The following is a 27,996-nucleotide window of genomic DNA, read 5'->3' on the forward strand; positions in this document are numbered from 1 at the left end:
TTAAAAATTTTAACGCAGTTCAAGGGAAAGATATCGTCGTTTTTTGTAAGTTAAGAGGAAGGATCTGCACGAAGAATTTACAAGTAGACTTATATCGCACGGTTTTACTCAAGTTGTTCAGCTGTTTAAATAAAGGGGGCTTAAGTGGGCTAAGTTCATTTATGTCGATAAGCCCACATCGATAACAACAACAAAAACGATACGACGCGGCGTGCCAAAACAAAAAACATTAAATATATAAAATGTAACCATTATAAGTTGAATTTGTTTCAATAAACATAAAACTGAACGTACGCCGCTGTGGCCCGCATGCGGAAGCTTCGATTCAGCTTAATAGAGCAGCAGCAGGCAGAGAACCAGAAAGTAATGGAGCAGCCGTACAAGAATTGATTAAACAAACGCCTCCACACATCCCCCGTCAAACTGAGAGTCATCTCGCGTGGAAAGTGTCGACAGAGAGAGCATAAATAATGCACAAAATGGTTAAATTATTCCTCAGGTAAATGGCAAATGAAAAATGCATTCTACAACCGCGGCTGTCTACCGCTCTCCATCTCTCTTATTTTGTTGTTCCTCTCTGCCTTACGCTATGTTTGTATTTTTATGAATGACGTAAGCGCGTTGTGCTTTTGTTGTTGGGCAACTCAAAACGGAATATAATATGTGTGCGTGTGTGTGGGAGCAATGGGAGATTGTGACCATGTTGAAATATTATAAGGTAAGGCATTCCTAGAGATCGGTTTAACAACAGACGATTTTCAATGCGTGCAATAGTGGACAGATGAAATATGAAACAGTAAGAGGGGCAAATCCTCACCCCACATTAATACACTTTGAGAGTGTCGCGCTCCCCACACACACACACAGTCAGGAATAAAAGTGGCGTCGTTGGTTTTTGTTTTTGTTACTCGGAAAACGTGCTCGAGAGCTTAAGAGAGCCCCATCGCTCTCTCTATCTCTCTTTTGGTTATTCTTTTTTTGGTCAATGACCTAAGCTTTTTAGTCCGTTAGTTGGATTTCTTTCATCTGCTTTTGCATTTTGTTTTGCCAAAGCAGCAGAAACTTTTTTGTTGGAAAAGTTTACTTTATACTCTTCCATGGGTGTGTGTGTGTGTGTTTGCTTGAAACGAAGGTTAATTTCGCTTTACCGCTAGTTGTAGGGCAGCCTTGGGGCTGGCTTCGTATTCAAAATGTATTTGAACGCGTGCTGAGTGCCTGCCCTCCCCTCTCCCTCTATTTTTCGCTCTTTAAACAAAAGCGAAGCTGCGGCTGCCATTGAGAGCACATGTTATAGGGGGTTCAATGTGAAGAGGTGAGGTGAGAAAATACCAGTAGAACGTCTTGTTTTCCTAGCTATACGTCCTTGACCTTTTATGTGGTCACATACATACATACATACATAAGTATGATCTTTGATCTAAAAAGAGTCTTTCCGCTCAATATTCTTAAAGGTCCTCTGGGTCGCAGTGCATAGACCCCCGATTTGAATAGTTTAATAATCCATTATAATTGTAATCCACTATACGATCCTACCGCTTTTTGGCATATTCGAACATCTGCCTTGAGCGCTCAAAACGACTTTCGAACGTCAATGTCCCTACACAAGAGAATACACTGTAGTTCTCTTCATTTCCTATAAGTATTTTTGAAAGCTTTCGTGTACCACTCGATCATCCACTTTACTGTCGCTGTTCTTATTGTTGTGACACTCGGACAATTATTAAGTTAATGCACTTAATTATGGTGAAGGCGGAAACAGGAATGCAATGAAAGATGTAACACTTTGATTAATTCTTAGCAATAACAAAAGTGAGCAATAGCAAAAGCAACAGCCCACAAAATTAATAAACATCAACACGTCGCTGGGCTGTGGGGAAGAGGCGGCAGCGGGGAAATAACAATGCGCGTGTTTATTAACAAATAAAATAAATATTTTTGTTGTCACATAAAAGTTGTACACAGTCAGCCCATTGTCGAAAAGCAGCGATTTCGAAGAAGCAGCAACTGCAGCAGCCGTCTGTCTCATTGTTGACGATACCCTGCCTGAGAAAAGGTATCTTCGACTTGTTGAGGCTACACACTAAAAAAATGAGAGTGTTAAGGGAATGAACTCTGAAAAAGTTGATAATCTAAGAAAGAAAATAACTCCAATTTAAGTTGTTTTTGGCATTGGTGCAAATTCAAATAGATTCACATTCTATATACAAATGTACCAGCTTGGCCATTTATTAGGGTATTAAATTAGTGTCATATCAATCACTTTTGTTGCTTCCTTCCGTTCTCCTTGTGGTTGTGAGCGAAGACCTAGAAGAGTACAAAAATAAAGAGTCAGATGTAGGGAGGTGGGTAGAAGAAAGATAGCGACAATTAAGGTGAGAGAGAGTGTCGTGTGGCGTGGGATGGTGTGGGAAAAGAGCTTTTGTGTTTCGGCGCTTATTTTAGGCGGCAAGCAAGCGAGTAGTGTCCAGTGCCGTTAGTTCAGTCTGATGAAGGGAATATATCGCAAACAGCGTAAGAGGAGGGGTACGTACGCGTGCCATGGAAAACACGAAAACAATTGTGGCATAAATCAACATCAATGTAAAATCAACAAGAGTCATGCCCCAATATAAACAGTACAGTAACAAAAACAATCTTGGCCAGAGAAAAACGGAAATGGAAATGTTTTTGAAAATATACGAATAAATGGGAAAATTGGCAATAAGAAATCGACAATTTTGTGGCTCTGCCTGACATAAAATAGTTGTGGCAAAACAAATATAAAAAAAAAAAACAAACCATCATTACTGAAGGTCGTTTTTGTTTGCGGTGCGATAAACTTTTTGTTGTAGTTTAAAGCAAATATCACTCAGACATATAAAAACAAAGCATGGAATGCTAGTGGATGTGTGTGTATCTGTAGGCTTTGTTTCTTATCTTTTTGGGTGGCTTTTGTATGGGTGTGTGTGTGATGGATACTTGATTGAATGGTTCATATGTATTATATGTTTCGGGTGCTCCTTATCATCCCAATAAAGAGAGCAACATCGCTCTCCCGCTCTTCCTTCCACACAACCAAACAATTTGTCAATCAATCAATCAATCCGTTGCCAATCAACACGCTGCGCCCTAGAAGCAATCGTCATACGAGTACGAATATGTGGGTGAGGTGAATTCTAGATTCACTCTTGACTCTGAACGGTGATGGAGGGAGGTTGGAGGATGAGCAAGCCGCAGAGATACACAAAAGCAGAAAGACTGACTAATCGAATACATCGTTTGTAGCAAATATTTTCCATTTAGACAACATGATTCCGTGCTTTACGTATTCGCAATCGGAAACGGGGTCTGTCGAGGGCTTCGGGTGTTATCCGCACTTATCCGAGTGTTTCTTTTTGTCATTTGTTCGTTTTAATACTATCGGTACACTTATCTCTTGCTGTCCATTGAACTCTATTCCGTCTTTGACCTATGGGCTGTGTTATCCGATATGAAAATATACCTTCAAACGGTTCCAAACTGCTACCCCGTACTCCCATTTGGAAACAATTCGACGTAGTGAAATTCCAGAAACACCTGGGCATATTTGCATTACTTAAAAACTGTTATGAGTGCTTTAAGACCCAAATATATTCATTTCTACCGAAACGAGCTACGTTATCCGTCGTGTTATCCAGATAAAACTGTCATCAAGTAACTTTTGTTTTATCCCGAATTACTTAAGCACTGATTAGTGCTTATCCGATGGCAGATTACAATTTTTGTTGTTATCCGAATGAAAAATGAGCTGTTATTTATTATTCTCTTAAAATTCGAAGCTGTTTTTACTCCCTTGCATTGTCGAATCATTGACCCAGGAATAATTTGAAGCTCTTCCCATTGTGATCTTGACATTACACACACAGCACATTGTTATCCGCGATTATCCGGAACCACAAATCATGTGAACCTCAATGTTTTCACCTTGTCCGCGAGCCAGTGCTCGTGGCCAGCAATTAATTAGGCTTAGATGGATTTATAACCACAATATAACCCGAGATAACCCAGCAGCCCACATCGGCGCAATGGCATCATCATCATCGCGAAATGCTCATAAAAGGCGCGCCTATGACAGCATCTCCTCTCCCCGTCGCCGTAGTAGTAGTAGTGGTAGTAGTGTTGTGTAGTGATCGAAACATTTGAGTATTTTTGGCAGCAGATCGCAACGAGCGAATGAGCGTCTTGGACATGTGCGCAAAAATCTTTTTGAACTTTCGCATTCGCGATGGCAAAAGCGAAACAAGTGCCAAGAGCAAACCCTGACACACATTATAATTTGTAGCAACGCCCTCTTTTTATTATACTTTTCTAAACATATTTGTTTCCCCTCCAAAAATATATACATACATGCATATTTTTTTTTTTTACCTACACGCGCGCATAATCTCATTTTGAGGCGGCATCAATAGATTTTTGCGACCGGGCAACAGATATAGTCAGATTTACTCATATATACCACATATATACATATATATATGTATGTACATATATTCTCATCTACTTGGCAGATTGTCTTTAGCACGCCCACAAACAGCTGTTGACAGTCGCACGAAAAAGAAATAGAAGGAACGAAACGAAACGGAAATAACTAATTTACCTGTTATCCCTATTTTGGGCGCAACCTACGGGGGCGGTGGATCCATTGAGCCGCTTATCGAGGCACTTATCTGTGTCCCAAAGGGAGCTCCCCGCATTCCCCATTTCCCATTGTTACTCAGCGCCGCAGTACACGGAGCACCGGCATTATTGGTCAAACTATGCCCAATCTAAGTTCACATTTTTTGTGGCCATGAGTAATGTGCAGTAATTAGTAATTAGTAGGATATCTGCACTTGCTACTACAAATCAGAGGAAGGGGGAGACCCACGAAAGCCTCCTGATCCCCCCAGGAAGAGCGGCCACCACTGAGAGATTTATTTGGAATCAAAGATTTGATCTAGCAATCAAATCATCAAGTAATCAAAATATTGCAACAAATTTTCCACTTTTTAATATAAATATTTAAATATTTATTAATGATAAATTGATGTTTTATTAAATTGCTTAAACGTTGAAAACATTTGCCTGTGGATACAATAATCAGAATGTGAAATGCAATTAGGAATACCTAATATGTGGCATTTAATTATGCCCCCACGCTCAATGGGATTTTAAGCTCTTAACGATTCTGATCAAATTATTATTTGTATAACTTTTGTTAATGCGTGTGTCGCGAGTGTGTGTGCCCCATTCGATTGGTGGTTGTGTGAATTAATTTTGTTGGGTTCCCTATTCCCAAAAACAGTGTTCAACATTTGAGAATTGACCACGCGTGGGCCAGTGTCACAGTGTTCCTCTGCTTCCAACGCTGGTCAAAAATGTGCTATACCTCGGAATTTGTACAGTTTAAGGGGATATTCACTCGTGATGAATCTGTTTCCGTTTGCTTATGAGACATTTGTGCAGCATACGCCGACGAGTCGATGAATGCTCGGTGATGACATTCGATGATATTGTGCCTCAAGTCATTATCTATCGATCTTCTAATATCAATCGCAAACTGGATAATAATGGTTATCTGTTGGTCGAGACACTTCTCACTTATTTTTGATTGAATGTTTGTTTTGAACGGCAAAGACCATGCTGCCAAAGAGAGCCCCACACGACAGCTGTCTCTCGCTCTTTCTGTGCTCTCTCTCTCTCTCTCTACCACTGCCTCTCTTTGGGGCTCGTCGCTCTCTCTTCCCCCACAGAGGGAGGCAGCGATCAATGTTCGAAGTACTTCTGTGGGCTTCGTCGAGCTGCGCGCCTCATTCGCTTGCGTTGCTTCGACGCGTTCACAACGTACATTGCGTATACGAAGCGTGGGCTGTTGCGTGTGTTGCACGAATGTGTACATGACAAAAGGTGCATGAATGAACGAACGCCTGTCGGTTGCCTGTGTGTGCGAGTGTCTTTATGTGAGTTCTCTTTCGATATTTACGAAAATTCGCTGACTTCCGTTCCGTTGCTCTTCGCTCCGCTCCGGTCTGTTCCCGTGTTGGTTTGTGTCTCTGTGTGTGGCAGAAAATCATTTCTAATTTTAAAAAAACAAAACGCGTATACACACACATCTGTCTCCTTAGAGCTTTCCCCCCGCTCGAAGCGGAGAAAATCCAACAAAACAAAATTAAAACCAAATTAATTTTTTGTGCAAAATTAACAGAAAGTCGAGACATAGACACACACACACACACGCGAAAAAAACAACACACTCCCATACATACACCTGTAAAAGTGCTAAATAACATACAGAAAAATAGATGGGGAAATTAAGTCCCACGATTTATATATCCATACGATCCAAACGAACATACATGCATATATAGTTTTCTGCTGCATTTGAATTGTATTTCTTTGCTTTTGTGATTTTTTTATTTTGCTTTGTTTGCTTTCTATATCAGTTTTTTGAACATTGTTTATTTTCCACATAAATTCTTCAGTTGAAAGTGAAAGCGCGACGCTGTCCCACGAGAAATGCTGTTGCCGGCGAGAGCGGACAAGTTATGCTAATGACATGGGACAAAGAGGACAACCAATCGATGCTAAAATTCGACAGATCAATGTAGAAAAGCATAGCAAAATCCACCGGATAACAACGGATAAGACTACTATCTACTCTTTCAATCAAATCGATTATAAAGTTTGACAAACCAATGCGAATAAGCAACACAGATACCTACCGATAACAACGGATAAAACAACAATCAAATGACAAATCAATAAACAAAATCCATACAAATTCCAGCGGATAGCAGCGGATAAAACAACAATCAAATCTCTTTCACTAGACAAGAAAACACACACAAAAAACTCGACCAAGATGCGCTTGCAACATCGCTATAACCCCAATCCAGCCACAACAACAAAAACACAGACCATAGGCAATAACAACAACAGCACAAACACTAACATCAACAACAACAACATCATCATCAACAACAACAACAACAACAACACCAACAACAAGCGAGCCAAGAAATTGAACAACAACAGCAACGGCATCATTAAATTGCGAACAGGAACAGCAACAAAAGCCGCCATGCCACCCGCCACACCACCCACCGTTCCCCCACCCCCAGTGGCAGTGACTAGGCACCACCAAATGCTGATGCTGGAGGAGGGCCCCATACAGTCGTGTCTGGTCCCCCAAAAACAGGAGGATGAGGACGAGGAGAAGGGGGAGGAGACCGAAACCGAAGAGCCCACAACCACGACTTCGGTGGAGCTGCGATCATCGGCCAGCTCCCACTATCGGGCCTACACCACCATTCGCAGCAATTCAACATCCGCGATACTGGCCGGAGCGGGTCTACCGCCTTTTGGGGGCCACTGCTCGCAGACGACACCCGGGATGCTCTATGCCCGCCCCCGCACCCTCAATGTGCACAATGTGTGCCAGACGCCCGCGCAGATCACGCAAATGTTTTTTGGGTACGTTTTTCTTTCTCTTTTTCTTTTGATTTCCATTATATTTTGGTTATGGCTTTTACTAACAGACTTACAAACACTACAAAAGAAACTGGGTTATTCGTCTTGAGAGATCTCTAAAGCAGCACTTATAAATGTGGCTTTGAATAGTAAGGGGACCAAAGTAGATCCCTTAACATTCACATTTTACCTTAACGATTGTAGCCTTTCGCTTATGGGCATTGTGTATAACGAATCCACGTCACTCGTAGCATTCAACGAATGCTCCCTAGGGGAACAAGGGGCCCATAAATCTGTCTTCCCCTAAGTAAACACCACCGAACTTTTACCGACTAAGAATTTATGCTTCAAGGACAAGAAATAACCCAAATATTGCATCCATTTCATTAATATTTGCCTAGGAAAGCCTTCACATTTTGGAGAAAGATAAATAAAAGTTCGATTTATAGTTTTGGACCATTTATCATTCCCTGTCTTCGATGGTCAATCTCTTTGAGATTAACCAAGGTCGCCGCCAAAAAGGAATCCCAGATGTATACGATCCAGGGGATTCGTGTAAATATTTATGGGTGGTTTTGATTCAATTGATGGGCCCCTGTTGTATATGCCGGATCGAAACAGTTCAAAAAGAGTGGGGTAGTGACCTTATCCACAAGGTCTTGGTGCCATTAATCAACTTACCTTTCGATATTGAGTTTATGTATTGGTAAATTTGTTGATTTTTCCGGGAATTAAGATGCATAATTTAATGGCCATTATCCCATAAGTTCTATTGAACTTTGGACATTTTCCGTGATTTATCACTGGAGCATTGTCTCACGACCTGCCACGCCTCTTCAGCATCATGGGGGCAGGGTTTCTCTCTATCAGATCCGTTCTGTTTGCGTTTCTCTCTCGTTTCTTGAGGGATTTTGTCATCGTTATTTTAAAATGTATATATATATATTTATTTTGCGCGTGCGTTCAAAAACTGAAACACAGAAACGACACAGAAAATATTCAATTAATGAAATTACCATTCCCCCAGTGCGGGTTTCTCTTTGGTGCTGTGTGAAAATTCATTGAACTTGATCTTTGTGTGACAAAACCTCACACTCGTTGTTTTTTTTTCGACCATTCAGTCATCCAGAAAGGCGCGTGTATTGCATTTATTTGTATTCAAAAAATAAAAATAATAACAAAGCATTAAAATGTCACAGAGAGAGCTGTAAACACGAACTCAAGCATCCAAGCATCGAGAGAGGAATATCGGGTGTAGCGGGTGGTGGTAACGGGTGTGTATGCGATTGCGGGTATCGAGTATACACGCTGTACGATTCGATTGGACATTTGTCTCAATTTGCATATAATAAAGTCATAAATAACCCAACAAATTGTCACATTTATAACATATTTATTGAGCACATTGCCTCCAGGCAGTGGCAATTGTGGTGGCTTGTGCAGCTAACAAACTATTGATACCCTGTATGAGGGCCCCCCTTTGTCACGATGTTTGATTGAAAGGAAATCAAATAATCCTTAAATTTGATCCGTATGGTATCACTCTTATCCCTTTTATCCCTAGAAGGAAATCAAATAATTCTGAAACTGAAAAGTCGTAGAATACCTCCTAAAACGATGATCGTTTTATCCGTAGTGTTATATCAGCTCGCCCAGTGAGTTTTTGCTTAAGTCTGTTTGAAAAAACTCCAAACTAATTATCCGGTTATCCAGTAGTCACACCTTTAAACGTATTTTTAGTACAATGACTATGTTTGTTGGTTTAAAATCAGATAATTATCAAGTTATCCGTAAAACCGTTGCATTTTTATCCATTTAGCGACTTCTAGATACCCTGAGTGTCTATTGTGGATAATAGTTCCCACTCAATCTGTGGCCTACTACACTCTCTAGAGTCGCTACGAGGAATCAAAAAAGTTCAATTCGTTCAATATGTGGCCCTCCTCTTTGTGGTTCGAAGTGATGTTCGATGGCAGAAATGTTTAATTTTAGCCATGATCTATTGTCGGCTCTGACCTTCCTCTGTGAGACACACACAATTTGTAATCCATGGGGCACGTGTTGGCGATTTGCTAAGTATTGCCATTGCCCTGGAAATGGTGAGGGAGAATATACGATACGATTACGATTGTGAGGCCCATTCTGGTGGCCCTCAATAAAAGCGAAACAAAAAGAAAAAAGCGTCAACTAATTTCTGGTCATAAATCACGACGCTCTCTGGCGTTGGGTCATTAAAGACTCTATATGGACCGCAAAAAAGTTAAATTAAAAGAGTTGAATGCGTTTGTCTTTGCTTTTATTTCGCCTTAATTTGATTGTGCCGCTGAATGGCAGGCTCGGTCGTCTCTCGTTCGGTCGTCTCTGTCTTTATTCCATTGAGATGTTGACGCCTTAATAAATCAAGCATTGACCGGGGCAGAGAATCGTCTGATGTCTGGGTTTATCAAAGGCACTTCAATTCATCTAAATGCCGCATTCCTTGTCAATTATTTCACTAGTGGCAACTATTTGTCTTTATTACTCGTACTCGAATCTCGTTTTTCTTCCTTCTTTTCGTTTATTGTTTTGTTATTATTCCGTCTCCCATATGATGTGAAGTGCATTTATCAATTTGTATAAAAAATACATACTCGTATTAATTAGCTGTTGTCTTCGTTTGCTTCTGGCATCGTGATATTATGCTTTATTTTTAACTTGATTATGGCATAGTGCACGGCATGGCATGGCATCAAAATCCAAGCAGCAATCACTTTACGGATAATTAATTTAATAAAATGACAATTGCCATTTACTTCCATTTGTCTCAGCGCGAATCAGCGCGGTTAATTCCGAGAATTCCCAGCACTTTTCCTTAAGCGTTAGCTAAATCCTAAATGCAGTAAGCGGCCAATGATATTTCGTTGTATTTTTAGATGTGTTTTAACAGGTTTTCCACTTTATCCGGAATACAGAGAAAACTCATCATTCTGATGAAAGAATTTTACGGATTACATTGATGTGGTTTTATGATGTGGGGTATATTAGATTTGTGGTAAAAGTGGATGTGTGTAACGTCCAGAAGGAATCGTTTCCGACCCCATAAAGTATATATATTCTTGATCAGCATCAATAGCCGAGTCGATTGAGCCATGTCTGTCTGTCCGTCTGTCCGCCCGTCCGTCTGTCCGTCTGTCCGTCCCCTTCAGCGCCTAGTGCTCAAAGACTATAATTGCGAGAGCAACGATGTTTTGGATCCAGACTTCTGTGATATGTCACTGCTACAAAAATATTTCAAAACTTTGCCCCGCCCACTTCCGCCCCCACAAAGGACGAAAATCTGTGGCATCCACAATTTCGACGATACGAGAAAACTAAAAATCGTAGAAGATGGCTATATCTTCTAGAGTGCAAAATCTGAACCACATCGTATAATTATTATACCCAGAATCAAGAAAACAATTTCATTTTTTCTCGCCCTGTCTCTCTCTAACACACACGTAGCATAGCCGGCTTTGCTTAGAGTAAAACATTAGCGCCTAGATCTCAGAGACTATAAAAGCTAGAGCAACCAAATTTGGTATCCACACTCCTAATATATCGGACCGAGACGAGTTTGTTTCAAAATTTCGCCACACCCCCTTCCGCCCCCGCAAAGGATGAAAATCTGTGGATATTCACAAATCTCAGAGACTATTAAGGGTAGAGTAACCAAATTTGGTATCCGCACTCCTGTTAGATCTTACTATAAAACGTGTACCTCAAAATTTCGCCCCACCCCCTTCCGCCCACACAAAGGACGAAAATCTGTTGCATCCACAATATTGCACATTCGAGAAAACTAAAAACGCAGAATCATAGATAATGACCATATCTATCAGATTGCTGAATCTGGATCAGATCAGATCATTTTTATAGCCAATAGGAACAAATCAATTTGCAGTGGCTACGCAGCGCCCGACGTCACGCTCAGACTGATTTTCTGTCTCTCTCGCACGCACTCTTTGTCGTGTCGTTTAATATTAGCGGCGTCTGCCGGAGGAGAGCCATACTGACTTAGTATCGGGTATAACCGTAGAGTTGCGGTGTCCGCAGCAACTCACAACGTTCCCCCTCGTTTTAGGTTCAATAAGTGGAGAGCGTGTATATGTGCCTACAAAGTGTTTTTAGCTCGAATGAAAAAAACAACACGTGACCAGGCCTGGCTGATTCCCGCGCTTTACTCACTAGCCGTCTCTCTCTCTTACAGTGTGGCTTAGCTGTACAGTTTTTGTTATCTAAATGCTTTAATTTTGATTTTAAATGGATTTCAATCGGCATAAAATGTTAAACCACATTCAAAAAACATTTTGATTATATTTTCAAAATTTTCAAGTTTATCCGTTAGTTCAAAACACTTATCCGAATATAGTTTGCTGTCATCCATCGCCGAACCATTGCCAATTGCCATCAATGTCAGGTGGCGCATCTCGTCTCAGAAAAACATGGAGAAATCAATTAGGAAAATTACCCGCACACCCAATTCTCACACTGAGGGGCCCATTGAATCGACAATGAGATTCGCGGCGAATGAGAATGAGAATGAGAATGCGCTTTCGTTGCGGAACTACGGCAATGAATAATAATGAATAAATGTGGTGGAAAATGCACTAATGGCTTAGCAAATGTGCGCATTAATTATTCATTCGACATAATTGAGAAACGTGCTGTAAACAAATACCAATTGAAAGATTGCAGAGAGTGCGGCACTGGCGGAGAGTGCACTGTAAACGTCCATCGGATGCAGTACCAAACATAAATATCGAGTAGCAAATGGCAAGTCGGAGTACTCCTCCACTGAGCTAATCGGTTAAAAATAACCCCCTCATCGGGAGCCAGAACCCAACTGCAGAATCAAAGCCTAGTCAGCTGCAGCGGAACTGCACTGCAATCAGCGCCTAAGAATAGGAATAGTCGTGACAGACGAACCACAACATATAGATGTGGTCGGGGCGGACGATAGCAACCTTTTCCGCTTCAGACAATGGATGGGCTATCTAAAGGGCAAACGGCCAAGCCAAAAGCATGTTACGAGTACTTTTTGAGTGCTCCGATAATGGCAGACGATAAGTGGAGTTACAGTTGCGATTAGCTGATAAATAGATGATCAATGGGCTGTAGTCATCGCCCAAATGGATTGGCTATCGATAATAGTAACCCATTATCGTTGAGACCATCCGTTGATGTCACCTCTAAAAGAGTTTAGACATGATCTAACCCATCGGCAAATTTATTTGGTTCGATTTGATGTAATCTTTGGCAGAGAAAAAACATGTTGGAGTGAGCGTGGGAAGCATTCTCTTTATCCGAATTGCAAATGAGATCATTTAAAACAGAAATGAATGACCCATGGGATGGATGCTTAGCCAAAGTATGAAAACATTCCTTATCCGCTTTATCCGAATTGCAAAAATGAATTAATTAAACAGGAAAAAATTGATGGAGGATTATGCAATTGATGATTACCTGAAGTATCTAATGAGATATTATCCGCTCTATTCGAATTACAAATTCATCAAAAATGAATATTGCATTACACGGATATCAACAAATATCTTTTTTGTTTTATCCAGAATGCCAAAATGATATATTTGGATGAAGAAATTAATGAGTGAATTATTATCCGAAGTATCAACAGATTTCTTGAGTCCTCACTCGCTTTTGGTACACGATTTATGTTCATATTGTGATGATGGCCAAATTGTTGTTCGCTTGCACTTGGCATTGCTATATCATGGCCGAAAAATGCCGTCAGTGACGTGCCCCCTGGCCATAAAAAATTCGATACACAAACTAAATAAAAAGAGCGCTTAAACAATGTATGCTTTGTGTATATTTGATTTGCACTCGTCGCTTTATTTACGCGAAGAAGCATGTTCTAAAAATAATATTCCATCCAAAAGCCAAAAGAAAGTGTGAATTTTTGAGGGCCATAACGGAGGCTACTTCATAATTTACAAAGCAAACAAAGATCGCCAGAAGCCAGCAGCAACAGCAACAATAGCAAACAAAAAAGTGTGTGTGGAAAGAGCTTAGCAACTTTAATTGCAAAATATAAGAAAAGAAAAGCCATTAAATCATGTGAGACCACAAAACACCACCAAAAATACATAGATATATCCATTTGTGTATAGTAGAACGCAGTGGATACACGAAAACAATCATTTAGAATGGAATTTTATGGAATGCTCGAATACTGCGGGGGCGCCAATTTTCGGATGTCTGTCATTTTGAGTTAAGTCATGATGATTGTCTGTCTGTCGGTGTTTATGTGATATGCATTCAAAGGCTAATCCTACGGAGGGCGCATGACAGGAAAATGCGCTTTGTATTTGAAATCCTAATCTGAATTTTATGGCGGGAATGAAAAAAAAAACAAGTTTCCAGTCGTTTGTTTGACTCTCGAGCTATCCAAAACAAATTGTTTTTTGTTATCCGTCTTATCCGATTGATGAAAATCGTTATCCATGGCTTTAATATATGTAGATTGAAGGGATGAGTTATGCCTTGAACCAAAATGTTTTATATTCCAACGATCAACACCTAATTTGACTTGCAAACGATCTTAAAACTTCCACGCTACGATCTGGATAAATTTAAAGTATTTTCAGTAAGCCGATCTCCGGCTCTCGATTTCAGAAGAATGTAGAAAATATGTAACCAGTCGTGGGAGACTCTTTCAGAGTGAGGGACTCCCCTTTATCCCACTCTTACCCGTTTATTCGTCATATGCTAATGTTTACTCTTGTTTCTGATAAATCATGAATCGATCTACAACCTAATTTGACTTGCAAACTATGTTTAAACTTCCCGCCCCAGATCTAGATAAATTTAAAGTATTTTCAATGAGTCAATGAAACAATCTCCAACTTGTATCAATTTTTCGGTTCAGTTGTTTTCGTGTGAGGCGCTCCTTTAGAGTGATATCATCAACGATGATCTAGGATTCATTCTTTCTCGAGGCTCCTCCATTCCATTGTGTGTGTGACCTCAGATACCAAATGGGTTACACATCCGCACGGTGCACCGATGGAGTGACTGTTTCTGAGTCACTCTCAGAATTTCACCGAGATTTGCATTCCCCATTAGTGTGGCAGGCAGTCGATTCCAGATGTGTAGTGTGTTCGACACCTCACTAACCTTGCGCAAAAAAATAAAAACCAAACATCGTACATCGGTGTGCGGTGGTCGCTTTATCGTACGCCTGTAGATCTACGCTTTTTGGGTTCTTTGTTTTAGACGACAGAAATACGACAGAATATGTAACCTATTTATTTTCGAAATGTTGACCTCATACGCACCGCAGCCCAAGTGGGAGAGAGGCCTACAAATAAGTGGCGTGCCATGCCGTGCATGGGAGTAAAACGATAGCGCGCGGCCAAATGTGTCGATGACAACTTCATTAGAGGCAGCAGCATGTGGCAACAGCGGAGTGACTGATTGACTGACTGACTGTCTGACTGACTGATTGACTGATTGAATGACAGCGGGATAGTCCGTGTAGGCCTTTTGTTCTCAACCGCCCAAGCCAGAGCAACGCCTGAGCGTGGCGATGGTCGTCGGTTGTTCCCTATCTCGGATACTTTCAATCAGAAAACGATAATTCATGACATCATTCATGGAGGCAACCATCCGTAACAATGTCCGTCCGCTCTCCGCCTCAGTGGATGGGTTAATTAGTAATTTAACACAATATTAAATAAATGAAAGCCCCCTCCGATACTGCTTCTGCTGCTGCTGCCGCTGACTGACTCGTTGTAATACCTATAAATATAATCCGAATCCACTCTATAATTTCTTTGTTTCTCCACCATCCACCATGACATCAAATGTTCGTGAGGCGAAAATCCACTGGGTACCGATTTTCTCATAATCGGAATCTCATTGAGAACATTTTTTGCTCTGCCCCGACTGGAGGCAGTAGGCAGCAGGCAGATATTTTATTGGGAAATCAAAAGAGAGCCATGGAAAACCACTTGCGGGAGGAAGCACTGCACTGACTGGCACTGCCAATCTGGGGAGAAGGTAATCGTCGATTCAGTTGCCCGCGTGCGCCTCTAATGAGCGGTTCGGTTGTGTGTCTGCCGCCGTCTCGAGATCTCGAGCCTTGGAGTCGCGCCCCCCTCACACATTCACTTTCACACTTTCCGTTTATAAAGGATAAGAATCAAAAAGGATATATGTTCGAAAAATACCCTCAAGGGGACATCTTGTTCGCTATTCCTCTATCCGTTTTGTTCCGGATAAAGAAAGTATAGTCGAACTAATAAATAAAAATAAATTCAAATTTTCGGGACTCAAGAATTTCTCTGGTAAGGTTTTTTATTTAACCAAGGAAATATTTTTCAATTTATAATTTAATTTTAATTAATAATTCCATTTTTTTTAAATTAGAATTAGAGAATGTTTTCTAAAAATAAATTCAAATTTATATAAATTTAAATTAAAAATCAATTAAAATTTTTTTAAATAAAAAAGGATTGTAAAATATAATGAAAAAAAACCTATTATTTTTCATAGATTTTTAAATTTGACTTTTTTCACCGTAAAAGGTAAACAAATTTAAAATTATTTTATTAAAAAAAGAAACAAACCTTAACGAAGAATAAATTAAGAATATTTTACCCATAGGATTTATAAGGTATTATCATAGATTATAATTTATTAATCGAATTTTTTATGTTATTTGAAGGATTTTTAAGGACTATGATAAATTTATACGGCCGATATCCGATGGATATTATTGACAATAATGCGGTCAGTATTATCCGTTAGCTATCAAAAGTCGGGGACAGTCTTGGGGGGTCTCTCATAAAACAAAGACCATAAAAATTTCATTGACCATAATTTTGTATAACAATTTATGACAGCGATAGTCAGTCCCCCAGTTCTATTGCGACTCTCGCGGAAGATATCAACAAGTGTTATATGTATACTAAGAGCTTTATTAGCGAAAAGAAAGTATCAGTTTCGATTCTTTTTGTGGAACATGATCAAATCGCGCACGTTCAGCAATCTGGAATCAATTTCCGTATCGATTGCAAACACAGCAACAGAACAGAAAGAAAATAATATTACAGAGCAGAAACCTAGGTCGGATTCAGCCGACAAAAGTTTCGATTAGATTAGATGCCACTCTCCGATAGGACAAATCACATTGTACACTCCATTTGCGCGACCCAAAATACATATTGGACAGATTGGAAATCAGACAGTAAATCGCTAGCGGTGGAGCCGACAGCCCAATCCGATCCACAGCTGCGCGGCAATCGCATTTGGAATGGCATGGAATGGATGGATGGAAATACTGGAGTCTGAAATGTTTGCAAAGGTAAACAAATTACTCGGTAAAAAAAGAGTGATATCATTGGCGCTCTACAATTTTGGTATACAATGAAATAAATAAATAATAAATAAATACTGAAATGGGGAGAAGGCAAATACAAATGCTCGTAAATATATAGAAATGCGAAATGCGAAGCTTAAAAATAAACGTTGATGTCACAACCGAAAAGACGAATAGACGAAGCGGAGACAGACCCCAAAAAAGGTTATAGGACAACGACACTGTAATCAAGATACAAAACCCACTGAGCAGCCCCCCTGAGCAGCCCCCCTGAGAGTCACAGTCGAACGATGACGTTACATTTTCAGAGTCCCAGTCCGAGTACGAGTGTATCTGTATCTTTTGCAGACAAAACTACAACTACTACTGCCCATGGCCTAACTGCTTTGTGAAAGCTTCTGCCGCATTGTTTTTTCTGTCTGTGTGGAAATGGTAGGTGGCCCTGTTTGCCCAGTCCCAGTCTCCTCTCTGTTGCTGTCTCTCTATAAATAGTCGCCTGTCGAAAGGGGCCAAGACGAACAGCGGTCTCATGGGTAGAAGCAACTTTTAAAAATAAACACCAACACAACACGGCCGATTAATCAGATACGGGCTTCGCTTGAGGTAGGGTTTCGCCTAACGAGTGGACCGAAAGAAGCCGAAGAGACCCCTGGAGAAGCCCCTTGGAGTAGGTGGTAGCTAATTATAATTATCATGGCTGAGAAAAGAACAAATAGAAGTGAAAGATCTCACGTTATGGCAGGCTTCAAAAATATAATCTTGAAGTGACTTTTGGTTAGAGATGCATAAATATTTGTATATTTAATTACCATTATATAATCTTGGATTCCACACGCGAGTACTAGGGTACAATTATAGTACTTTTATTCATTGAAAACAAATGGATCATCTGAAAGTAAAGCCTTTTCAAGTGATAATTACCGCATAGACCTCTAATTTTTTTTCAATTTCCGGCAAGATAAAAAGAATCTTTATCTTTTATGTATATTATAAGTTAACAAGTCCCACCAAAGCATTCTATTGCTTGGCCAAACACAATTAATTGTTCAAATAGTCAAACATACGTATACCCCCCTGTAGAACCCTCTTCCAATGATAAAATTCCATTAAGAACCTCACGTAGTTCGGTCGGGCCTTCGTTTTGCACCGAATTCCCTATTAAACGGGGATTATAAATTTGATTTATTGAGAGATTGGGAATGTCCATAGTAGTGGTGAGAATATATATATGTAAATGTCTGTGGGGGGGATTAAGATACAATACTAAGAAAAAATATATTTGTAGAGAGTTGTACGGGAGTTCAAAGAGCTGTGAAATGACGTCAGAGGAGAGCCATTGATAAATAATCGCCCAAGATTTGCTGCCGATAACGGGACAGTGTAGAAGACGAAGTGGAGTGGTGGCAACACTTGTTAAATAAATACAAATACAAATACAAATACGAAATGCGTACCGCGTACGTTTAAGCAAACAGAATGTGGAAAATGCTTTTGGCCCGCCACAAAAACAGCTGTTCGCCAAGAGAGAGAGAGAGACAGCCGATAGCTCTCTTTAGTTTTTAGCTCTCTTTGGCCTCTCTGCTTCTGTCTTTGCTCTTTGTTTGCTTTTACTCACTGAGGCGGCGGCGGCAGAGCAGCGTCATTTTTATTATTAGTTATGACCTCATCATCGATTATTGCTGAGAGAGTTTTGTGCCTCTCTGTCTGTCCCTCTCTCTGTGTGAGTGTGTGTGTGATTGAAACGAGTCGTCAACGGAACGGTGTATCGCCGCTGCAGCTGCCCCCTGCCTGTTCTCCTCCTCTGCTGCTGCTGCTGCTGCCCCTCCCCTCCCACCGTTGTGGCTACGCTACCTGTTACCTGTGCCAAAGAGTTACCTTATATCGTATCGTAGGCCTGGCCAGAGGCGCCACAAGTCTTGTGCAAATAATCGAACACACCTTTGAATTTCGAGTGAGATTTACTCTGTTCTCTGCTCCACCATCTCCCAGCCCATGCAAAGATCGATGCTGATTAGCCCAGACGTGCATGTCCGTCCGCGTGTGACATGTGTTCTAGTATTAATTTGTGGACAAATATTTTGCCCCTGAGTGTTACCCAAGTGTTAAGTGCCATAACTATTGATTTTAATGACTCTGTTTGCTCTGTTATCGGTAGGGTTTCAAAAGTGTTTTCACGCGTATTAAAACAGATCTTCCCATATTCCCAACTACCGGTAGTTGTAGATTCCTCTATCTATCCCACGAATCCTTTCCTTCTTTATCCTATATGTCTTTGAAAAGTTCTTACAACACTTATGCCTATCGCTTGATCGATAATTAGGTGATTGCTCTGCCTGATAGTTTTATCATCACTAGAAACTGTAATCGCCTCTACGCGTAGCTACGCTTGGTTTACGAACTGTCAAAAGCAAATGCAAATTGTATGCTTAGGCGCATGTGTTAATTTTAATGTTGATTATTTGTTTTGTTTGTGGCTAAAACTAGCGACATTCTTACTCACTCTCCCTCTCTTATTCTCTCTTTGTGGCTCAGAGTTCAATGTACATTTTGTCATTTTGTTCAATTGTATTCGGAAATTGTTTATTACTCATTAATAAGGCACTCGAGAGCGTGGGTCAATGAAATCGTTTACACAAATGCATATTCGCCTCCCTCCCCATCTTTCCCCTCTATGCTTCTTCCTTTTTAATGGGCTTTCGTAAGAGATCTGTACTGGTCGAAAGCAGCGTCATTCAGCTTGGCCCCAGGCCAAAATAATGATTGCATGCGGCATGCGGTGATGGTGAGACGTTCATTCATCACTTGCGGAAATGCTGATCTGTTTAATACTCTGATCTATGGGCGTGTCGTTTGTGGTTTATCCCCATTGACCGGGGGCAGAATAAACTGAATAAATGCCGATGAAGTCGGATATTCGGATGCTACATGAAAGTGATAATTTATATTGGATCAAAAAGTAATACAATTTACTTGGATAAAGTTGGATAAGCTATGATTCTACATATTTTTAATTTATTCAGACAGATGACTGCGAATATGACTTATCCGTGGTTTAGTTTCAAGCCGGATAAGCAATATTAGTGATTTGGAGATTTATTTCTAATGAATTCAAACGGAAAAACAATGATTTAACTTATCCGTTGCTTAGTTTGAGCTCGGATAATGCCGGATAAGTGTTATTAATAACTATAAACTTATATTTGGCGCTTTGGTATTAAAGAAATTGTTGCTAGGCTCTTCGGATAATGATAATATTTACATAACTCATTGGAATTGTATGGAAAACCCCTTTATTAGGAAAACAAATTATACATGATGTATGACGCGCATGCACTACAATTTATGAATGGATTTTCACAGATAGCACATATCCGTTTTATCTCGAATTAATCATGATATGATATGTATTATGGGAAACGCGTTGCTCAGAGATAACAATGTAGAAAGACGTTGAACGCAAACCGACCGCGAATCACTGCTTCATGATGCACGATCGTACAATTTCCCGCAATTTATCATTCATTCATGCCAATGATCAAATCAAAATAGATATCTCTTCTGATCAATGAATATTAAACGGATAATTGTATTAATCATCAGCAGGAATTTCCATTTTTCAGTTCTTATCAAGTGTATTAGTCCATAAATGGCTTATACTAAGTAAATTTACTATTGGATTGTGGCATTATATACACTTATTATCTGGGAGATAGCCAAGACATAGATTGCGTTGCCTTGATTCATGTAGAAACGTTTAAGGCGCTATCAGCAGTAGGGCCAGAAGCAGAAGTTGATTGCAGATTACGATTCGAGACAAGCGGAGGGAGGACCTTGGCTTGTTAACTGGGCCTTATCTGCAAACACAGAGAGCATTTAATAGGTCACGGCGTATTTCCGGTAGTCCATCCATACCTTACAGACATTTTATCTTACTCATTCTACTCTCTCTTCTGCCTCTACGTGGTGTGTCCCGCTCCCTTTCGATACGCTCCCTTTGTTAACGTATTATTCCGCTCCATTGCCCCAACAGCATAAAAAGAAGGAAAAAACGAGAACGTAAAACTTGTTTACCACAAAATGTCGTCGCAGTTTTAGTAGCACACATCATGTCATCAGGTTCTTAGAATCCCACAATTTCATCATGAATTCTGATTATGAATCAGGCACGAAATCCATTTGGGTTCGAACTCTGGAGACTGGAAAACCTATCCCAGAAATGTACTTTGTTTTGTTTATTTTTTTTATGCTTTGATTGTTTAATGAATCGAATGATATTTTAGCGGAATCGATCTTCATGGGAAGCCCATTATTAAGAGTTCTATAATGAAATATGTGCCTGGATGATCTATTATTTGAAGCGACTCTAGAAATATCGATATCTACGCCTTGCTCCCAAGAGATTCGCCGATAATGCAACAACAAAATACATGCCGATAGTTGTTCCAGAGAAATTAAATGCTAAGGCAATTTCTCTCATATTTCTAGGGTCTATAAGATAGACAAATATCTAACGATGCGAAAGAAAGCATGATATGAATCGCAGAATCAATCGGTCTATATGGTAATTAATTATCGATAGCTGACAACTGTCTCTTAAAGAAAAAGCCGGAAACGGAAGAACTTTCCGTTTCATTTAAATGATTTCTGCTGAGAACAGGTCTCATTATTGTTTACGAAAAAATCGTTTAATTGCATTCATTGATGCTGTGCTCTGTGCGAGATGATGATTCTGATGCACTTCCTTGTGTCCGAGCCGACCGATACGATCCGATCCGATCCGTTTTCACACTCTTGTTTTTCGTCCCCCGGAAATGTATCCACAGCCAAATTTGTTCATCGTCTGGCGGCCAATGCTCTTCCTCTTTTATGGATGCTTTTGTTCTTGTTTTTTGTTGTAAACAAAGCATAAATTCAGCTTCGCTTCAGTCTGTTTGCCATAAAAATACCAAAAACAAAAATGAGGGGAGTGAAAATGTTACGATTATGGCGCAACTTCACCCACACATGAGAGACCAAGAGCCAAGAATCAGTCCAAAAATAGAAGAACCAAACAAAAAGCATAGAAAGAGAGGCAGCGGCCGGGCCAAATTTAGTAAATGATGTGAATGCCGTGGGCGTGCCACAGAAACGGTGGTGTCTCCTCCGCCAGCTGCTGCTGCTGCAGATCGATGCAGTCATGTAATTGGCATCTATACACGTTTGACCGCCGCAGCCTGCACTTGCTCTTGGGTCTCTCGCTCTGTCTGACATAATCGCTTGGCATTTGGCTTCCCATTCGGCTGTCTTTCTTCTATCTCTCTCTTGTGCTCAACATGTTGCAAGAGTTTCTTTTTACCTCTTTGTTGCATAGTTTATGTTTTTTGTTTGTTTCGGTTTTCAGGTGTTTCCAGGTATGTGGGCTGCAGACAAGTTTTTTCTTTTGTAAAACCAAAAATGTTGTCCCTCTAGCCGTGAACCTCCCTCTTTAAGAGCTGCTATGTTTTGGCAGAGGTGGAAAAAGTCTTAAACCTAAGACTATATGAGCCATAGCTAAGGCTTGAATGATATATGATCCTAAAAAGGATCTAGCATGGGTTATGTGTGCTCGACAGTGGCTTCTATAAAATCATTCGTCTCGTGTGATTCCATGCCTTAAAACCCCATCTCAAAGGCGACTTTTATAGTTGGTGTTTCGGTGTAAATGCTGAAACCGCTTAAAGTAGTCATTAAGGGACATATATACCGGAAATTGGTTAACAGAAAAGGAGATCAGACTCTCTGAATGAAATCGATCAATTTGTAATTTGATTGTCTTTTGGGATCGACCTTTCCAAAAGATTTCTTTGGGAGACCTGCATTAATTCTCTCTTGCCATACATTTTGCGTGTGTGTTTTCCATTGAAACATATTTCGATTTTGATTTGTTTTCTGACTTTGAGTTGTCACTGGACTTGGACTTGACGTCATTTCCATTCCCATTCCCATTTCCATTCCCCTTCCCCACTCGAAGCGGCTCTTCCCCTTGGCATTGCCGTGCCGCTCTCTAGCATTGATAAGCCCCCGTTGGCCGCAGAGTAAAATATAAAACGTTTCTCAGCAGGAAATAGACTTGTGTTTCAGTCGCAATTCTCCACTCAATTGGAATTAAACAGGCCGCCGGATAATTGTAATTGTATTCGGCGAAAACAAAATCATTTACAAATGATTTACGCAATCAATTACAAAATTTGTTTAAGCCACAACGCAAAAAAGATACAGATACAACAGATATGAGCGAATATATAGCGCAAAAATTGTGATATAAATATTTCAAAAAATAACAAGAAACAAAAACAAAGTGAAACGGTTTCGGAATGAAATGGAAATCAAGTAACTGCGTCGCAGAGAAATATGGCTATATACGATAAATAATATCCCATCGCTTTTTCCCTTTTGAATATTTAAATTTCCATTTGCCCAAATGATGCAATTGTCAGTGCCCCCGCTGTTGCTGTTGATGCTGCTGTTGCTGCTTCTGGTGATGACGATGTCTTGTTGCCAACACACGGAACAAGAGGCAGACGAAGCTGCCACAAAAATCTCGTAATGTGCATATAGATTTGGTTTTTGTTGTTTTTGTTTTTCCCTATTTATGGCTCGCGCTTACACTCGTACTCTCGATTGGGTGGCACATGTTTCGATGTGTCGCCACTGGGAACGTGACTGGCATACGGATTGTGGCATTATACATATTGCCACTTATAGTACGAATCAGCGGTGGCTGTGCCTGTCCTTGGGCGAGTTCATTCATTGTTCACTTATAAGGAGAACCAGAAAAACAGTTTCCCGAATTGATTTATTTGGGCATATTTCGTGAAAAAGTGTGCTGCCAGCATGTAGAACGTTTCAGCAATATAATGAATGATTGGATGATGCATATTTATATCTGAAAATTTATAGATCCCCTCCACAGAATCATATCCAGAAGTGATCAATAATTTGCCTCCATAAACGATTTCCTCGCGTGGCCATTGCTTTCTCGAGAGTCTATTTTTAAGCGTTAACATTATTGAGTAACCACTTATTTATTATTAATATTTCCCTTTCTTTCTTCCTCTTTACAGAGAAGTCCTGAATGCATGGCGTGCCAAGGCCCGCTGCAATGTGGTGCCCGACGAGCGTACCCAGGAGCTCTTCCACGAGCTAAGCTTCCATCCCAGCCAAAAGCAGAGTAAGTACTCGAAATACAGTGAATATCCACTAGAACAGATAACTAATTGATTGTTTCACCCAACAGTTAGCGAAATGCTGCAAACGGCCAAGAAGGTGGCCCGCAAGGGGGGCAGTGGACAGCCAAATGGCCTGACATTTGGACAGTTTTGCGTACTGGCCGCAGATTTGAAGCGTTTTCGGTGAGTGTTTTTCGATTGATCTTTCTTAAGCCTTTCATTTAACAAATATTTCCTGCAGGGCTTCAACGATTTCGAATCAGACATCAAACTACTGCGAATACCAGCAACTGTCGGCGGGCTCAGGCTCTCTGCTCCAGCAACAGCAGCAGCAGGATGATACCCCATCGACTGCCGCCTCACCTGCCGCCTACAGCCATAGCAATGGCAAGAAGCTGGACAACCATGGCACCGAACTGCGGAGCACCAAATCCTTTAGCAGTGTCGATGATACCAAAAAGAAAAAGAACGCCAGCAATGAGCCCGTGGAGGTGTTCCTTGGGGGCTCCTGCAATCCCACAACCTGGCGAGCGGACGTTGCCATACCAGCCCTCAAAGAGCTGGGCATTTCATTCTATAATCCTGTAAGTCACAACCCCCCAGATAGGTTGGGAAGAAGCAATCACTTATCATAAATTTTCTTTCGATTTTTGTAGCAAGTATCCGATTGGACGCCCGATCTCATCGAGCTCGAGCATCGAGCTAAGGAAAAGGCCCGTGTATTATTCTTTGTTATGGATTCGGAAACACGCGCATCTGCTGGTGCCATCGAGGCGGCACACATAGCGGGTCAAAACTGCAAGCAGCTGGTGTTGGTTTTGCATCCGTATAAACCAAATCAGAAGATACTGAACGAGCCTATTTCACAGCAGTACGTAAAGAGTGAACAATGAATGCATTTAAGAGCTATAGGAGGGGATATAAAATCAATTATCTTTCGATGTACGGCAGGGCATTGCAAAGCCAGTTCCATTTGGAGCACATTCGCACTCGCGGATGATGTTATTCTTACCAAAAATTGTGTCCTGCTATGCCTAAAGCTCCTAAAACGCATTGTAGAGCATTCCTTTAACTAAAACCAATGTCATTCCACAGAGAATACCTCGATCTGACTCGCAATCAGATGATACTTAAGGAGCTGGTCTCCCGTCGCGGTCTCCCAGTCCTGGATAACATACCCTCGGGATTGCAGCGCACCAAGGAAATACTGTCGGGCATCAGGGATCCACCGTCCAAGATATCTTCCATTTTAGAGTGAGTTTTGCAAAGACTTTAACTAATGATTCCACTGCTAATATTTCGATGTGTTTTTGCAGTACCGTACGCGGGGCCTTCGATCGGGTGAACCCGCAAAGCGACCTACTCACTGTGGAACAGTGCAAACGTGCTCTCTTATTCTTAGGCTATGCTCAGAGTTTAGTTAATTTAGACAATCTAACCAAGATCATAATTAATCAGCGCGAATCGCTGAAATTCCTGCAAACGCACAGCTCAAAGATCGATCCAAATGAAGATTCAGATCTGCCCATCATGGCCAACCAGGAGCTCATCGACTTTGATCTATTCTGTGTGATCTCGGCCTACCTGTCCGTCCTGCAGCAGGAGATCCACGAGAGTGGCTGCATCTCGCCGATCAAGGGCACCAATGTGCCACCACCGCAGGTTTACTTTACCAACGGTAGGTCCTGCCCTCCCCCAACATTCGTCTGACACCCGACTAATCCCTGGTTCGTTCATTCAGCACCCGATGTGGACATCTATTATTCGGCCAGCAAGAACATCTCGCGTACCTCGAGCAACGCCAGTGTACCGTCCAACAGCAGCAGCGGCATTGGCCACGATCTGGAACGCCAGAGCCTGTTCGAGCAGCTGAGTCGCAGCCGGGACAGTGGCACCTCCTCTCCGCAGCCAGCCGCCGCGAGCAGTCTAGGTAAAAGCTTCAAGCCTCAGATCTTGCTGAACGTCGAGTCCATTGAAACAACCGAAATAATCACCACCAAAACGATAGAAACCAAGCCATGCGGCGCGCATCCTGCGTCTGCGGCAGCCCCCACCGAGGAGGAGGAGAGCGACTCCAACGATTCGGTCTTCTCGAGCAGCAGCTCCATTGCCAGTGCCGGGGATGCACTCTGTTGTGGCGGACTCGATCTGCGTGATGTCTATCTGGGCGGCAGCTGTGTGATGCGCACCAAGTGGCGTCAAGAGCTGGCCGTTCCCTACCTGCAGTCGAAGAACGTCAGCTTCCACAGCCCGGCCCTGCACGAGAGCATACAGCTTCAGTCGCAGCAGCAACCGCAGCAGCAGCAACAGCAGCAGCCTGGACTGCATGAGCAACAGCAGCAGCAGCGCTCGTTTGTCCGCACGCGTCGAAAGTGCCGCGGCAATCAGCTGCAGCTGGAGGAGCAGGAAGAGCTGACGGTAGCCGAGGAGTCGCTCAGCTGGTCGCTGCCACCGGTGTCCGTGCGCCATAACCTGTACAATCCCTCGCTGCTTGACTCCAGCAGAGTGCTGCTCTTTGTGATCACCAATGAGACGCGTTCCCTGGCCCCCATGACACTGGCCGCCCACTGCATTGGCCTCATGTACAATGTAGTGCTTGCGGTCCAAATGCTGCCCGAGGATTGTGTGCTCGGTGGCGAAAAGGTGAGTTTAGAGATTGAATGGGCTATTGGTTTTGGATTGCTAATCATTCTGTTGTTTCCTTTCAGCTAACTGTGGCCGCCATCAAGGACTACAATCGCGGACGGTCGTACCTCATCGATTTGGCCAAGCGGCAGGGCGTGCCCGTGTTCAATGACATACGGGCGGCCCTTGACTGCACTGTGGCCAAGGTGCAGGCGTACAACAATCGCGATCGTTGCTAATTCGTACCTGTATTCAAGTTCCAGCACGTGACAATTTTTAAGCTTATTTCTAAACTAAATCTAAATCCTAGTGCAATTTATATTGTTTTCTACGCCCGTGACCATGCCCCATGCCCCAAGCCCCAAGCCTCCTACTACCACTAATCTGAATGCTTTATAATCGTATTCTGAAATGGTCCCCCTTCTCTATAGTTGATTCTATGCGTAATACGTAATAACTTAATCTATAATTTAAGTGTAAAACCACTAAAATGTCGTCGCCCAGACAGCGCATTTCATAACCCTATGGAGGCGGCTCTTCGGTCTCTTTCGGCCTCCCCCTCCATATATGATAATTTATTATAATTTATTTAACATATACGAGTAACGAGTAATCCATGTAGTACATGTGCTAAGCTGTAACTGTAAATATCCACACAAACATGTACAATTCTAGTGCATAAGCAATGCAAAAACCCACTAAACTATATATTTTATATATTCTTAGCGAGCATGCAAATATTATTAATGTAATAATTACCATATAAAACCCAACCCCCCCTATATTATACACGCATACAGATATTGACCCCCACTGTACCAGTTGGCTGGACAAAAAATATCTCAATAAACAAATTTTTCTAACATATAATTGCCGCAGTAAAATCTGATCAATGAAGCTAAGATTCAGAGACAGAAGAACCACAACATGCGCTCTGTAAGAAGACACAGCATAGATAGTCATAGAAAAGCCACTAAAAAACACTACCCTCCAATATAAATTTAAATCTCGCGCGCATTCCCTACTCACTTACGTTTTCTTACGTTTTATGTTGCTGGCAGCATGTGTATGGTCCAGACTCAAGTGCCGTGAAATCGAGCAGCATTGTTCCTCAACATGGCACGGATTGAGCAACATTTTGCATACCCTGGGGAAATGGATGTTCCAGAGCTGAGGAAATGTTTGTCATCCCATGCACTAATTAATGCAGAAACTTGTCAATCTCTGTTTTAAAGCAATCACACCGATATTTTGAAGGTTTTGGTCTTCTTACAGAAACCAAGAATGGGTTTCGTGATCGAGATATATTTACAAGACCCTCATCATATGCATAAATATTTCTAAAACATATCAATT

The 27,996-nt window shown here is 41.4% G+C and overlaps 1 protein-coding gene across 8 annotated transcripts; it reads left to right on the forward strand.

Moving 5' to 3' along the window:
• Nucleotides 1–194: 194 nt before the first annotated feature.
• Nucleotides 195–27,510, forward strand: LOC108163193. Of its 8 annotated transcripts, XM_033393033.1 has the most exons (11): nt 195–499; nt 6,480–7,470; nt 23,911–24,017; nt 24,084–24,198; nt 24,257–24,599; nt 24,672–24,886; nt 25,111–25,269; nt 25,332–25,693; nt 25,757–25,945; nt 26,024–26,658; nt 26,724–27,510. In XM_033393033.1, exons 2-11 carry the CDS (start codon nt 6,860–6,862, stop codon nt 26,877–26,879), a joined length of 2,892 nt encoding a protein of 963 aa, XP_033248924.1. In that variant the 5' UTR covers nt 195–499; nt 6,480–6,859; the 3' UTR covers nt 26,880–27,510. The 8 variants fall into 8 exon arrangements, with proteins under 8 accessions (XP_033248924.1, XP_033248921.1, XP_017153826.1 ...); XM_033393030.1 differs by having other exon boundaries at nt 25,757–26,658; XM_033393031.1 differs by lacking the exon at nt 195–499 and adding an exon at nt 5,821–5,957 and having other exon boundaries at nt 25,757–26,658.
• The last annotated feature ends 486 nt before the right edge of the window (nt 27,511–27,996 follow it).

Source organism: Drosophila miranda, chromosome 4, assembly GCF_003369915.1.
Source record: "Drosophila miranda strain MSH22 chromosome 4, D.miranda_PacBio2.1, whole genome shotgun sequence".
Taxonomy (NCBI): Eukaryota; Metazoa; Arthropoda; class Insecta; order Diptera; family Drosophilidae; genus Drosophila; species Drosophila miranda.